Source organism: Marmota flaviventris, chromosome 2 (genome assembly GCF_047511675.1).
Source record: "Marmota flaviventris isolate mMarFla1 chromosome 2, mMarFla1.hap1, whole genome shotgun sequence".
Lineage (NCBI taxonomy): Eukaryota > Metazoa > Chordata > Mammalia > Rodentia > Sciuridae > Marmota > Marmota flaviventris.
This window is the reverse complement of record NC_092499.1, coordinates 137,394,233-137,408,260: the sequence shown is the minus strand read 5'-3', so window position 1 is coordinate 137,408,260 and position 14,028 is coordinate 137,394,233. Positions and strand designations below refer to the sequence as shown.

At 38.4% G+C, this 14,028-nt stretch overlaps 1 protein-coding gene across 9 annotated transcripts in view; it reads left to right on the top strand.

The window, feature by feature from the left end:
• The window catches only part of Wdr93 (WD repeat domain 93), a 46,621-nt gene that overhangs the window by 13,811 nt on the left and 18,782 nt on the right, over positions 1-14,028 (top strand). For 7 of the 9 annotated variants that reach the window (XM_071608627.1, XM_027922274.2, XM_071608630.1 and 4 more), the window contains exons 6-9: positions 1,316-1,431; positions 2,564-2,602; positions 9,752-9,836; positions 13,456-13,627. In XM_071608627.1, the coding sequence (XP_071464728.1) occupies positions 1,316-1,431; positions 2,564-2,602; positions 9,752-9,836; positions 13,456-13,627 (412 nt within the window). Of the gene's footprint in view, positions 1-1,315; positions 1,432-2,563; positions 2,603-9,751; positions 9,837-13,455; positions 13,628-14,028 lie in introns of those variants that run through there. The other 2 variants (XM_071608626.1, XR_011706718.1) reach the window with 2 other exon arrangements.

The following is a 14,028-nucleotide window of genomic DNA, read 5'->3' as shown; positions in this document are numbered from 1 at the left end:
CCCTGTCTTTACTGTGTAAGGAGGAAGTCACAAAGTCAAGATCACACTCAGGAGAAGATGATTTAGGCACCTTTTGGAGAAAGGAGAATTGAAGAATTTTGGGACATACATTAAATCCATTATAATAATTAACATTTTGGGGGAGATACTTTGACGTGATGTGAATATCCTATTTCTCCTTTCACTCATCAATCTTCGCACTCATCATCTAATCTTGCCTGCTGCAATTAGCACTGTGTTAATGGACATATTTTATGTAAATGTTTGTCATCTTGATTTTCAAATTTCAATTATTTTTACATATAGTATATGGAACTCTATTTATACTGTTTCCCAAGGGCCCTCAAATGTTGGATGCTTGGGGAAGATACATTTTATAATGCTTTTGTATCAAAAGAAATTTTTGTTTTATCTATATTCATTTCCTTTAGCTGTCATAACAAATTCCATTGGTGACTTAAAACAAAAGACATTTTCTGAGTTCTGGGGTCCGAAATTAAGGTTTCCAGATAATTTAAAAAAAAAAAAATTTAACCCAGGAGTGCTCTGTCACAGAGCTATATCCAGAACCCTTTTATTTATCTATTTATTTATTTATTTTTATTTTGAGACAGGGTTTCACTAAATTGCCCAGGCTAGCTAACCTTGTCATCTTCCTGCCTCAGCCTCCTGAGTAGCTAGGATTACAGTCATGCACCACTGTGCCCACTACTAATTACTTTTTAAAGGAAACATTTAGGCAGGATTCTATATTCTGGGAGAGCAACCTTTCCCAATTTGGTTGGTATTCTGTACAGAAACTGAACCTGTTTCTAGAACATGATAGTAGTCCCACAACCACCCCATAGGTTGTCATCTCCTCAACTATTAGAAGAACTCTTTGGGGGCATCTTTCCCAATTCTAACCCTTTGTTTGCCCAGGGCCTCTCCAGTGCTTCCAGATACACCACTTTTTCCCCAGATGGCTTTAACTATAGGGCAAAATGTCAGTAGAATTTTCTGTGGTGAAATATAAAGCATGTGAACTGGAGCACACAATTTGGTAAAAAAACTGTCTTGCATCAGTGCTGTGTGAGAAGCCCGTTTCCCTTCGATGGCAGTAGCTTGACCGTTCAACTCTCTATGGGAAAGTTACTTGGCTAGCGAGGACTTGCAATAATCATTGCAAAACTATATTGCCTTCAATCTATCAAAGTTGCTGTTTCATGGGTACCTATTGCAGAAGTGCCAGCAATTCTGAGAAGACAGGCCATTCCTCAGACAAAACTCTTGGCCTGCTTGCAGTTGCTCAATGGCTGTTTGGTTTCCCAAGCAGGAGTTGGAGATGTTTGGCTGGATGTGTATAAGTTGCCCAAGGAGTCTTGGCTCAAGGAAGTGGAGCATCCCCAAGTCACTTCAAATGCAAAGAAAAAAGCCAGACAGACACAACTGGTAGGGAACATCTTTGTTTTCAACCAATATGTCTCTTCCCAGCCTGGGCTCACATCTTGCCTTAGAATTTCAAGATGAACAAGGCCTCTGACGGCTATAAAATACAACAGGAAGAATGTCTATGTCTCCCCAACGTATTTGCTTTGGATGAAATAAAATATTAAAAGGTAGAGATGGATTTAGTAGTGGGAGCTCAGTATTTCACTTGTCTGGGACTTGCTCTGCACTGAGACTCCACACAGATATTTCTCTGGAAGGAGGATCTTTTGTTCTGATTTCTGCCCCCACTGGTAATCTTTTTCCTTCCTGGGCTGAAATAATCCTTTCATGCCTTGAAATTCCACTACATTTCTCAGACTACGTATAATTGGGGCGTGTCCTTAATAAATAGAAATATGTATATTCTCTTCCAAATTAGGAACACTACCATTTCAGTTTAATTATATGATGCCTGAGACTTGTCTTGCATCTTTTTATAACATTTATTTATTTTTTTAGTTTTAGGTGGACATAATATCCTTATTTTGTTTTTATGTGGTGTTGAGAATCGAACCCAGTGCCTCACTCATTCTAAGCGAGCGCACTACCACTTGAGCCACATCCCAAGCACCTGTCCTGCATCTTTTTTTTTTTTTTTTTTGGTACCAGGGATTGAACTCAGGGGGCATTTGACCCCTGAGCCACATCCCCAGCCTTATTTTGTATTTTTTTTAGAGACAGGATCTCACTGACTTGCTTAGTACCTGAGGCTGGCTTTGAACTAGGCATGCTAGGCAAGCACTCCACACTAAGTTTTTTAAACTTTTTAAAATTTTATTTTGAGTCTCACTAAGTTCCTAAGACTGACCTCCAACTTGCAATCCTCCTGCCTTGGCTGTCAAGTCTCTGGGATTCCAAGCACATGCCACCATGCCTGTTCCCAATTACATTCTGAGATCCTACAGAAGAGGGATCATGTATTAAAATCCTGCAGGTCAGAGGATCACCCATACATTGGTCCTCCATGTCTATAGCATGAATTCAGTTCTCACGAAAGGAAATGGTGTAGGGGGAGCGGGCATCTCAGGAGATTACAGGGTAAGGGGAAAATATATCAAATGCATTGTGAATTAATTTTTCATTTTCTCCTCAGAACTCTGTCGATCCCACTCCTGTAGATAACTTAGAAATGGTAAGAAACTTTAAAGAAAATCTCCAGAGAGATTTAAATTATATTTTAAAGATTCTTATTTTTACTTGAAACATACTTTAAATATCAAATTACTGGTAAATGTCCCACCAGGACACTGTTTACAGATTCTCTGTGACTTTGTCTTGTGTCTCATATCCATTGAAGATGACCTCCTGTCCTTGAGTAAAGGGAGTTTAAATTTCAGGGCCCCTCACATTGGCTTCTTCCAAGAGCCTGGAAGGGGCCCTAGCAATGTATTCACATGGTCTTGTATTTTTGTAAAATTGGCAAAAATAACATATTTTAACTACAATCACTTAAGATCATTGTTAGCTTTTCACTCTAACTTCCCTCTGCTACAGTCCCCCATCTTGGGTGCTATGAGTGTCGCCATGGGCATTTTGTATTCATAATTTTGAATTCTTCTTCTTAAAGAGGGCCCATAAAACCTGGATTTGCCCCCTACAAAAACAACAGCCTAATCCACCAAGACAAATAACTCAGGGGTTTCACCTTTGTTTTAGAATACCCTGGAGGATGGTGCAGCTTCCCTGAAGCACCCCACTCTCCATCTGATGGACCACACCATCTTCTTAGCCCTTGACAACTTGGGATCTCAGTAGAGTAGTGGCGACTCCTGAAGTGAAAGCCTTCAGTCAGCGCCCTTGTTTTGTTTCCTTTTTAAGTTACATTATATTTCAAACTATACAACTAATATATGACTCCGTCACTCTTGGAAAAGTCAAGTCATTCAAGTAAATGAACCTCTCCAGAGGTAATTGCCATATTAGATCTTACTGAAAACTCGGTCCTTGTCCCCACTGCCAATCCCAAAATGACAAAGTTTTGGGAAAAAAGAAAAAGAAGTTTACTGCTTTACTACCAAAGGAGAAACACAGGGGACTCCTGTCCCAGAAGCTGTGATTCTAACTCCTAGGGGGTGGACTTTTAAGGATTCCAAGACCACGCTCCAGCTGCGCCCTGTCGTCATTCACAGGTAGCTTTTCTTAGGTCCACGGGTGCCAGCTTTTAAGTCGGGGCTCTTCATTCCTGTGGCCTGTGAATGGAAGGACAGGTAACAGCCTGGAATGGGAAGAAGTTAATCTTGCTTCCCCTAAGGATAGGAAGGGGGTGAGGAGAAGAGAAAGGGGAAAAATGTCCATTTTAAAATAATCCAGAGTGGCAGAGCATCAAGGGTTATGTTCAAAGTGTGAAGCGGACCTCTGTTACAGCTTGGTGTGTGTTTTCTAGATCTTTAGTGTGTATTTATATTTTTATACTTGTTTGCTTCAAAAAAGTGTAGTTATGTCTTATGCGAATTTTTTCTAAATAAGGGCCATTGAATTACATAAATTTTTTCTTACAAACTTATATTTTTTGTCATTGATTTATTAGTATAGTTTTGCATGTCAAATAAACTTTATTACAGATGTACTGTAGCTTATATGGCTACTAGTCTATTGATGATATTGAGGTTGTCCCCAATTTAAGGCTCTTAAACAAAGCCATGCAAATCTTCATATATTCTTCTTTATATACCTGAGTGAGGGCCTCTCAAAGGTATGTGTATTTTTAGTTTTTATATAGATATTAAGAAATACTCATACAAAAATGGCCTGACAATTTACTTTTAATCAATATTTTCCCACAGCTTCAGTGAACTTGATATTATCAATGAATTTGTTTTACTGTAAACTAATGGGATGAAATGGCCTCTCATTTTAATTTTCATTAATTCCTTCATATTTTTATCGGACAATGAGGTTTTCTCTTTTGTGAATTGCTTGTATGTGACCTTTGCTCAATTACATTTTTTCTAATCTGTAACTTCCCTTTTTACTTTATTTGTATGCTCTTTGTTATAAAGAAGTTTTAAATTTGACATAGTTGAAACATTAAATTTATTCTTCATGGCTTTTGCACTTAAGAAAGCTTTTCCTGTTAGAAATAAGTTCTCTTGGGTTTTCTTCTAATACTTTCAGAGTTTTGCTTTTGACATTTTATGCTTCATATGAGAAGTTGTTTTGGTGGTTGTTTGTTTGTTTGTTTTGGTATCAGGGATTGAACCCAGAGTGCTTAACCACTGGGCCACAGCCCCAGCCCTTTTTAAAAATATTTTATTTTGAGACAGGTTCTCGCTAAGTTGCTTAGTCCTTGCTAAATTGCTAAATCTTGTTTTGAATTTGTGATCCTCCTGCCTCAGCCTCCCGAGTCACTGGGATTACATATGTGCACCTCTATGCCCAGCAACTTCCAGAGATAATTGAGGTTGCTATTTTCTTGCTTCTTAGGAATTTTTCAGAATAAATCAGGTGATTAGTAGACTGAATGAGGCTCTTTGTTTTTTTGAGATGGGGTCTCGTTTTGTTACCCAGGGTGGTCTTGAACTCACGGGCTCAAGTGTTCCACCTGCCTCAGCCTCCCAAGTAGCCTCACTGCACTAGCCTAGTGTTTTTGGGTCTGCTAAATCATTTCGCCACCTCCTTTCCAATTTTTTACATTTTGTTGCTTTTGTGACTGCCCCAGAAGCACCCACACTAACCTTAGGCCCAGCGCGGCAGGTCTCTTTACTGAACTTTGTTGTAAGTTCTAATGGTTTGCTGATTTCAGTTTGCTAAAATTTGATAAATTTTGCACCTGTCTTCATGAGAGACAATCCGTAGTTTTGTTTTCCTGTAACATCTTTGGCTGTGGTCATCAGGGCTATGCTCTGCCTCTTTTATTTCCTGAATAATTGATGTAGAATTGACATTATTTCCTCCTAAAATTTTTTAAAATATTTTTTAGCTGTAAATGTATCTTTTATTTTATTTATTTATTTATATGCAGTACTGAGGATCGAACCCAGTGTCTCACATATGCTAGGCAAGTGCTCTACCACTGAACCACAACTCCAGCCCCCCTAAAATGTTTGATAGAATTTACTAAAGAAGCCCTCTGGCCCTGAGTTGTTGTTTGTGGAACTACACATTTAATTTATTTAATAGATAAAGGCTCTTCAGGTTACCTACTTCTTTTTTTTCCCCTGTAATAGGAAAAAGAACACAGGAAATTTATTACATGTCTAAGCCATGAGAAGCTTTTTAATAATTTCTATTGAGATAATTAAAGCTTTTTGAAGCTCTTATATTTTGTGTATATCAAGGAATTTGTTCACTTTTAATTTAAGTTGTCAAATTTATTGGCATAACATGGTTCATTACTCTTTCACTGTTTCTAAAACCTGTTGTGGTATCAGTTCACTCATTCCAGATACTGGGAATTGGTGTCTTATCTTTCTTTCTTAGTCAGTTTGGCAAGAAGTTTGCCAATTCTATTAATTTTTTCAAAGAGCAAACTTTTGGTTTCATAAACTTTTCTCTATTGTTTTTCTGTGTTCTATCTCACTGATTTCCAATTTGATTTTTATTATTTTCTTCATTCTGTTTAGGTTTTTTTTTTTTTTTAGCTTGTCTTCTAGCTTCTTAAGAAAGAAACCTAGATCATCAATTTGAGATGTTTCTTCTTTTCTTGCATTTGCTGCTATAAACCTATATATGTACAGCCAGCTTTCACATCTGCAGATTCAACCAATGTCAGATCAAACATGTTTTAAAAATATTGAGTCTGTACTGGATTTTTTTCTTGTCATATTCCCTGAACAGTACAGTATAACAGCTACTTATATAGTATTTATATTATATTAGGTATGTAAATATAATAGTATTTATTATTAGGTATTATGTAAAGACAATTTAAAGTACATGGAGGGATATACACAGATTATATGCAAATTCAATGCCATTTTACATTTAGGACTTAAGCTAATCCACAGATTTTGGTATCCAAGGGTTCTGGAGCCAATCCTTCATGGATACCATGGGATGACTAGGGGCTGGGGTTGTGGCTCAGCAGTAGAGTGCTCACCTAGCACATGCGAGGCCCTGGGTTCAATCTTCAGTACCATGTACAAATAAATGAAATAAAGGTATTGTGTCCAACTACAACTTAAAAATAAATATTTTTAGAAAATTGATGACTGAACTGCTTTAGCTGCATTCTTTAAATATTGATATGTTTTAATTTTCATTCAATTCAAAATACTTTCTAATTTGCTTTTTTTCACCTTTAACCAATGCATTACTTAGTGTATATTTATTAGCTATATTATAGATATCTTTCTTTTATTGGTTTCTAATTTATTCCATTGTGATCAGAGAACATATTTTGTGTAATTTAAATTATATATATATATATATATATATATATATATATATATATATATATATATAGCATTTGGACACAATACCTTTATTTATAAAATATTTTTTAGTTGTTGATGAACCTTTATTTTATTTATTTGTATGTGGTGCTGAGAATTGAACCCAGTGTGTCACACATGCTAGGCAAGTGCACTACCACTGAGCCACATCCCCAGCCCCTATACCTTTATTTTTATTTATTTATTTTTATGTGGTGCTGAGGATCAAACCCAGCACCTCACAGATGCTAGGTGAGTGCTCTATTGCTGAGCCACAACCCCAACCCCAAGTTTAATGAGACTTGTTTTATGTCTAGTATATGGTTTATCTTGGTAAGTGTACTTGAAAAGAATGTGTTTTCTGCTGTTATTGGTCAAGTTATTCGAGTCTTCTATGTCTTTTTTATATTCTTACTGACTTTCTACTTATTCTATCAGTTATTAAAAGGGGAATCTCTAAGATTGTAGTTTTATTTCTTCTTTCACTCTTTTTTTTAAAAAAATATTATTTTTTAGTTGTAGGTGGACACAATTCCTTTATTTTTATTTATTTATTTTTATGTGGTGCTGAGGATTGAACCCAGTGCCTCACCTGCTCTAGGAAAGTGCTCTGCCACTGAGCCACAACCCCAGCCCTTATTCTTTCACTCTTATGAGTTTTATTTCATGTATTTGAAGCTATTGTTAGATGTATAATCTTATGGAATGTTATATTTTCCAATGAATGGACCATTTTATCATTACTCACTGACCCTTTGATTCCTGGTAATATTCTTTGTTCTGAATGAAATCTTCTAAGTCAGATACTAATATAGCCTCCAGCCTTCCTTTGATTAGTTTTAGTAAGATATACCTTTTGAAAATACTTTTGGGGCTAAGGTTGTACCTCAGTGGTAGAGTACTTGCCTCACATGTATAAGGCACTGGGTTCCATCCTCAGCACCACATAAAAATAAACAAACAAAATAAAGGTATTGTGTCTATCTACAACTAAAAAAAATTTTTTTTAAATACTTGTAACACATTTACTACTTCCTTTATTTCGGTGGTGGGTACCAGGGATTGAACTCAGGGGTGTTGCAGTAATTCACTTGCAGGTCAGCATGGGAAAAGAAAGAAGAAGCAGAGCAAGCGAAGCAGCAGCAGAAAAAAAGTCCTTTATTGTGTACAAGCAATCTTTTTATAGTATTGTGAACAAAGAAGGCAGCCTTCCAACATCAATAAATCAGGTCTTTCAGCTAATTAAACATAGCATACAGAAGTTTTACTTTCTAATCAGAAGTGACCCACTTCTCATGGCTAATCTATTTTCGGCCCGGAGTATGTTGAGCTCTGCTCTTTGTTAAGAACAGATAATAAAATTTTTCTCAGCGCCCTCCTAGCCCACTTGGCAGAACATCCCGTTTGCAGGCGAGTCCTCCCAAGGACAGCAGACACCTCGTTTTCAAGCATGTCCGCTGTTACCTTATCTAAACCTTGAAGGAGCCTCTTGTTTGCGAGCAGGCCCTCCCAAGGACAGTAATAGTAACGCAGTTACATCTGATTCTCTACACAGGGGCATTCAACCACTGAGCACATCCTCATCCCTATTTTGTATTTTATTTAAAGACAGGATCTCACTGAATTGCCTAGCACCTCACTTTTGGTGAGGTTGGCTTTGAACTTGAGATCCTCCTAATTCAGCCTCCAGAGCCACTAGGATTATGGTTGTGTGCCACTGTGCCTGCCTACTTACTTGCTCTTTTTTTTTTTTTTTTTTTTTTTTTTGGTACTGGGGATTGAACCCAGAGGTGCTTAACCAGTGAGCCACATCCCCAGTCTTTTAATTTTTTTAATTTGTTCTTATGGTTGTTGTGCATTCATCTATAAACACAGGAAAATTGCATCTGATTCATTCTACTGTCTTTCCTATTTTTATCCCCGTCTCCCTTCCCTTCATTCCCCTTTGTCTAATCCAATGAACTTCTATTCTCCCTGCCCCCCTTATCATGTTAGCATCCTCTTATCAGAGAGAACATTTGGCCTTTAGTTTGGGGGTTGGTGTATTTCACTTAGCATAATAGACGTCAGTTCCATCCATTTACCAGCAAATGCCATAATTTCATTCTTCTTTATGGCTGAGTAATATTCCATTGTGTTTATATACCATATTTTCTTTATCCATTCATCTGTTTAAAGGCACCTAGGTTGGTTCCATAGTTTAGTTATTGTGAACTGAGCTGCTATAAACATTGATGAGGTCGCATCATTATAGTATGCTGATTTTAAATTTTGGGGGTATATGCCCAGGAGTGGGATAACTGGGTGAAATGGTAGTTCCATTTCAAGGTTTCTGAGAAATCTCCATACTGCTTTCCAGAGGAGATGTACCAATTCGCAGTCCCACCAGCAACGTATGAATGTGCCTTTTCCCCCATATCCTTGCCAACATTTATTGTTATTTATATTCTTGATAATTGCCTCCAGTCCTTTTTATATTCATTTTGAGACAGGGTCTTGCTAAGTTGCTTAGGGCCTCACTAAGCTGCTGAGACTGTCTTTGAACTTGCAATTCTGCTGCCTCAGCTTCCCTAGCTGCTGGGATTATAGGCATGTGCTACAGTACCCGGCCACATTTACTTCTTTACATTTTAACTGAATTTCTTTTTGATTGTATAAAAAAATTCAAAGCGACTCTTTTATACAATCTGGTAATCTCTGCCTTTTCATTGGGGGTGTTTAGACCATGTGCATTGAATATAATTATTGATATGTTGTAGTTTAAATCTACTACTTTGCTATTTACTTTCTATTTGTTCCATCTGTTCTTTCTTTTCAGTTTATTTCTGCCTTCTTAAGAATGAGAGTCTTTAATGATTTCATATTGTCTCCTTTGTTGGCTTACTGACGGATCCTTTTCCTTGTTTTAGGATATGAACATTTATTTTAGAGGTGATATTAAGTTGAGTTTTCCAGTTCCCATAATGAAGATCAAACCACCTAAACCTATAACAGGTAATTACAGTTCAGTTAATACTTTCTTTCCTTTTGCTATTGATTTCTCCATTTTCCCACTCCTTGGTCTGTCTCCATATTTCCTATTTTTTTTCTATTTATTAGCAGCAATGTCTAATGAAATGAATAGTTCTAAAGAGGACATTTAAAAACACTTATGAACTTATGCTCTGGGGCCTAAAAACAAACAAACTATTAATCCATCTATATATGTTACAAAGATACAGTAACAGAAATGGAATGTGAGGTGAGACATTGTTTCTAGTTGCTAGGTGGAATTTGTTAGTTCCTACATGCCTGTATTAATTCGTTTAGTTGATTTAATTGTGGGTTGGAGTTCGTTATTCCTGCATCCCTGTATTAATGCATTGATCAGTATTTACTGAGTGCCTATAGTGCATCAGGCATGAACATGAGAAGGTCACATCTCCTGCAACTTTAGAGGCTGATTGTCCACCAAGGGAGAAGTACAGCAATTAGGAACATGTAGGCCCATGAAAACACAGAGGAAGGAGAGGCTATCTCTGCCTAGAGAGTAAACAAAGGGGCATTTGAGCAAGGTTTTGAGGATTAAGTGGGCATTGGTCAAGAGGAGCAGAGGGGATAAGCATCTTAGGCAGAGAATACAGAGTGTATCTTCTCAGGATCTCACAAGCATGATCACTGGAGGTGTGTGGGGGGGGTGTAGGTCAGTGATAGAGCACTTGCCTAGCATGCATGAAATCCTGGATCCCATCCCTAGCACCTCCCCACACCCAAATTTACTACAGCATTATTTGGAGAGCAGCAGATTGGTTAGATAAAATCTGGCACATTCATAAAAAGGAACATTTTACAAGGAATAAGAAACAAAGACAGAAGTGCAAAGGGCCAAGAATAGCCAATTCACTTTTATTAAGAAAATGTAAGTTGGGGCTGGGGATGTGGCTCAAGCGGTAACGCGCTCACCTGGTATGCACAAGGCACTGGGTTTGATCCTCAGCACCACATAAAAAAAAATAAATAAAGATATTGTGTTCACCTAAAACAAAAAAATAAATATAAAAAAAGAAAAGGTAAGTGAATAATAAAAATATAAATGAAATATAAAACTAGTGATAGGTAAAGATGATAGACATAGAGGCTGGGGTGTAGCTCAGTGGTAGAGCACTTGCCTAGCATGTGGGAAGCCCTGGGTTCAATCCCTGACACTGGCAAAAAGTGAAAAAGAAAAAAAAGAAATAGTAAACATAAAAATGGATGAACAAAACAAGGACGATAAACAAAAACATAAGAGTAATTTAGGGATTCAGAGTGAAGACTGGATCTCAAAAGAGAAATGCCCATGAACCATTGGTATGCACAGCAAACAACCCAGCCTGTGTTCCTGTGCTCACTGCCTTGCCTGAAAGGCATCTTGATGAAATGCAACAAATTGCATTTTGTCAGGCCAGAACATAAATGAATGGAGCCATGCATAAATGAACACTTGAGGCTTGGTGGACACACTACTGAGATGTGGACAAAAAGTGGTCATTTCAATAAACAATGTCACCGCCCCCTGTTCCAGTTGTCCATATGGAGATAAAAACTTGTCTCTCCAGAGGCAGAAGAAATCTTCCAAGTCCTTGACTCCATCACAGAAAAGAATGTAAGGGTGAGTCAGATTGTAGAGAAAGAAAGGAAGAGCTTTATTGGAAAGCAGAAAGTATACACTCGAGAAAGAGGGAGTTGGACAGATCTCAGAATGAGTCACCTTGTCTTACTCTGGCAAAAGACAGTATCTAGGAAGAGTAGTGGACTGGAGGTAGAGTGGGGACAGGGTCTTAAAACTTCTCGCCAGCTTTCCTTACACTTGTACATTGCCTATGCATGTTCTGATCATGCTTCTTCATATATTGCGTGTCTCATTATTATCTTAAATCTCCACCCAGAGTTGTGTTTTTACTATTATAATGAGGCTAGGGTCATTTCTCAGTCACCAGAGTCTCAAATGCACATTCTCCGTAAAGGAGCGGCCCCTCCAGATGCCTGTGTTACCTTGTAATTTAGTTGCATTTCATCAAGGTGAGTCTCAGGCAAGATGGTAGCACAAGGTCATGGGCTAAGTGGTTTGTTGTGCATACCAATGGTTTATGGACATTTCTCTTTTAAGAGTCAGTCTTCTCTCTGTATCCCTAAATTCCTTTCTCAGCGCCAAATAAGAAATGACCAACTGTCTATCAGAAAAACTGTACCATGTTCATTCAACATATTACAATACAGCAATGCAAATGCAGTTACACAAACGTGAATACATTTCACAAACGATAGAGAGCAAAAGAGGGCAGATAGTGTTAATACAATATGGCTCTCCTTATGTACAGTTCAAAATCAGGCAAAACAAAGATATAGCATTTAGGATGTGTGTTTAGATAGGTAAAGTATAAATAAGTGCAATGAAGTGGCTACTTAAAAGTCAGGAGAGCGCTTGCCACTCTTCCTGGGGATTGTGATTGGAAAAGGGCCCTGTGAAGCTTCTAGGCAGCTGGTGATATTCTTTATCTTAACCTGAGTAGGCAGTACCAGGTGTTTGCTTTAGAATAATTTACTACATGCTCTTTGTGTGTTACATTTCACAATAAGAAAAAGGCTTAATGAATAAAAATAAGCAACAGTGAGAAGAATCTATACTACTAATGTGAAGTGGTCTCCAAGATTCTGTGTTAAGTGAAAATACAGAAGGTTTGGGCATAACAACAATTTCCAAATTTTGGCTCTATTAGACTCAATTGGAAGACCCAGTAAACCCAGACTGCGGGGTCTTGTCAGAGTTTCTGTTCCAATAGTATCAGCATTTCTATTCCTGTCCCAGGTGACTCTGACCCTGGGGGGTCTGATATCACCCTTTGAGAACTACTCCAGTATAATATGATACTGTGTGTTTATAAAAACCTCAGAAAGTTATTGAAGAAACTGAAGATAATTGTCTCTGGGGAAGCAGCCTGGGGCACTGTGAAACTTCTGGGGCAACTCAAGGGACCCAGGCACTTTCCAAAGAGAACTGAATGCTGAAACTCAAGGTTTAGACCCACAGAATAAATCACCCAGTGTTACTGTGAAATAGGAACCATTGAAAAAGAAAGAAATGAAAGGTTATTGGGAAATGAAATGGTGGAAAAAAAATGATTGACAGAGAAAGGAGACTTTTTCAAGGAAGGTAATTGGATAAACATCAGCATAGGAAGAAGCCGAGTCAAATGAATGATGTGGGTCTTCAGCATCGACTGGAAAGCCATGGTCACTGGCAGGTTTGGGCCCCGCTTAGCTGGGGAGATGGCGACAGTGATCTAAAGTGATCTAGCAGCACTGTGAATATTTCCCTGGCTTCTCGGGAGACATTCTATAATCCAGAAGTGGTGAGAAAGATGGTCATAGGAGACATAGGAGGGAGAGCACTGCTTTCTGCCTGGGCTCTGTGACAGGTGGAGCAGGGGCAAGGCTCACAGAGACTGAATTCCTGGGCTCACAGACCTGATGCAGAGCAAGATTTCCAAGGATGGGGCTTCTTCAGGAAAGTGGGAAGCATAAAAAAAGTTGGGGGAGATTAGGAAGAGGAAGTCAGGTGATTTGACTAATCCTGGAATTTTTTCAACCCAAGGCACGACATTTAAAAGTCCTCTAGAAGTCTTTGCAAAGATAGAAGACTGCTATGGGCTGGGCTCTGGGCAGAATCACTTCATCAAGGAGAGTCAGTGGGAACACCAAGCAGAGATCTTCTACACCTCCTACAGGAAGTTCCTGGATGGGGAATGGGAGGAGGAGCCACTCAGGTAAGCCCGGAGGAGCCGTCTGCTCCCCAATTAGCCCCTGGAGCTTCAGCTGTCTCGGTACACACAGGGACCAATCCAAGGACCCAACTAATCCCAAATAAGCTCATTTTGGTTTGGAGAAATGTAGGGAACTTCAGCAGATTTTTTTTGAAATGTTGAATGGAGATTGCTTTAACTTAATGAGAACAAAGGCAGACAGCATGGATTTAAAAGGAGCAATAGCAAGGAGCCTAGCTCAGTGGTAGAGCCCTTTCCTACTAGAATGTGCGAGAGGCCCTGGGTTCCATCCCCAGCACTACCATTGGAGGAGGCAGGGGAAGGAAATAAAAAAGAATATATACCTACAGAGATGAGAAATAAGTTTTAAGTTCTTTGTATGACTCCTCTTTTTTTTCCTGATT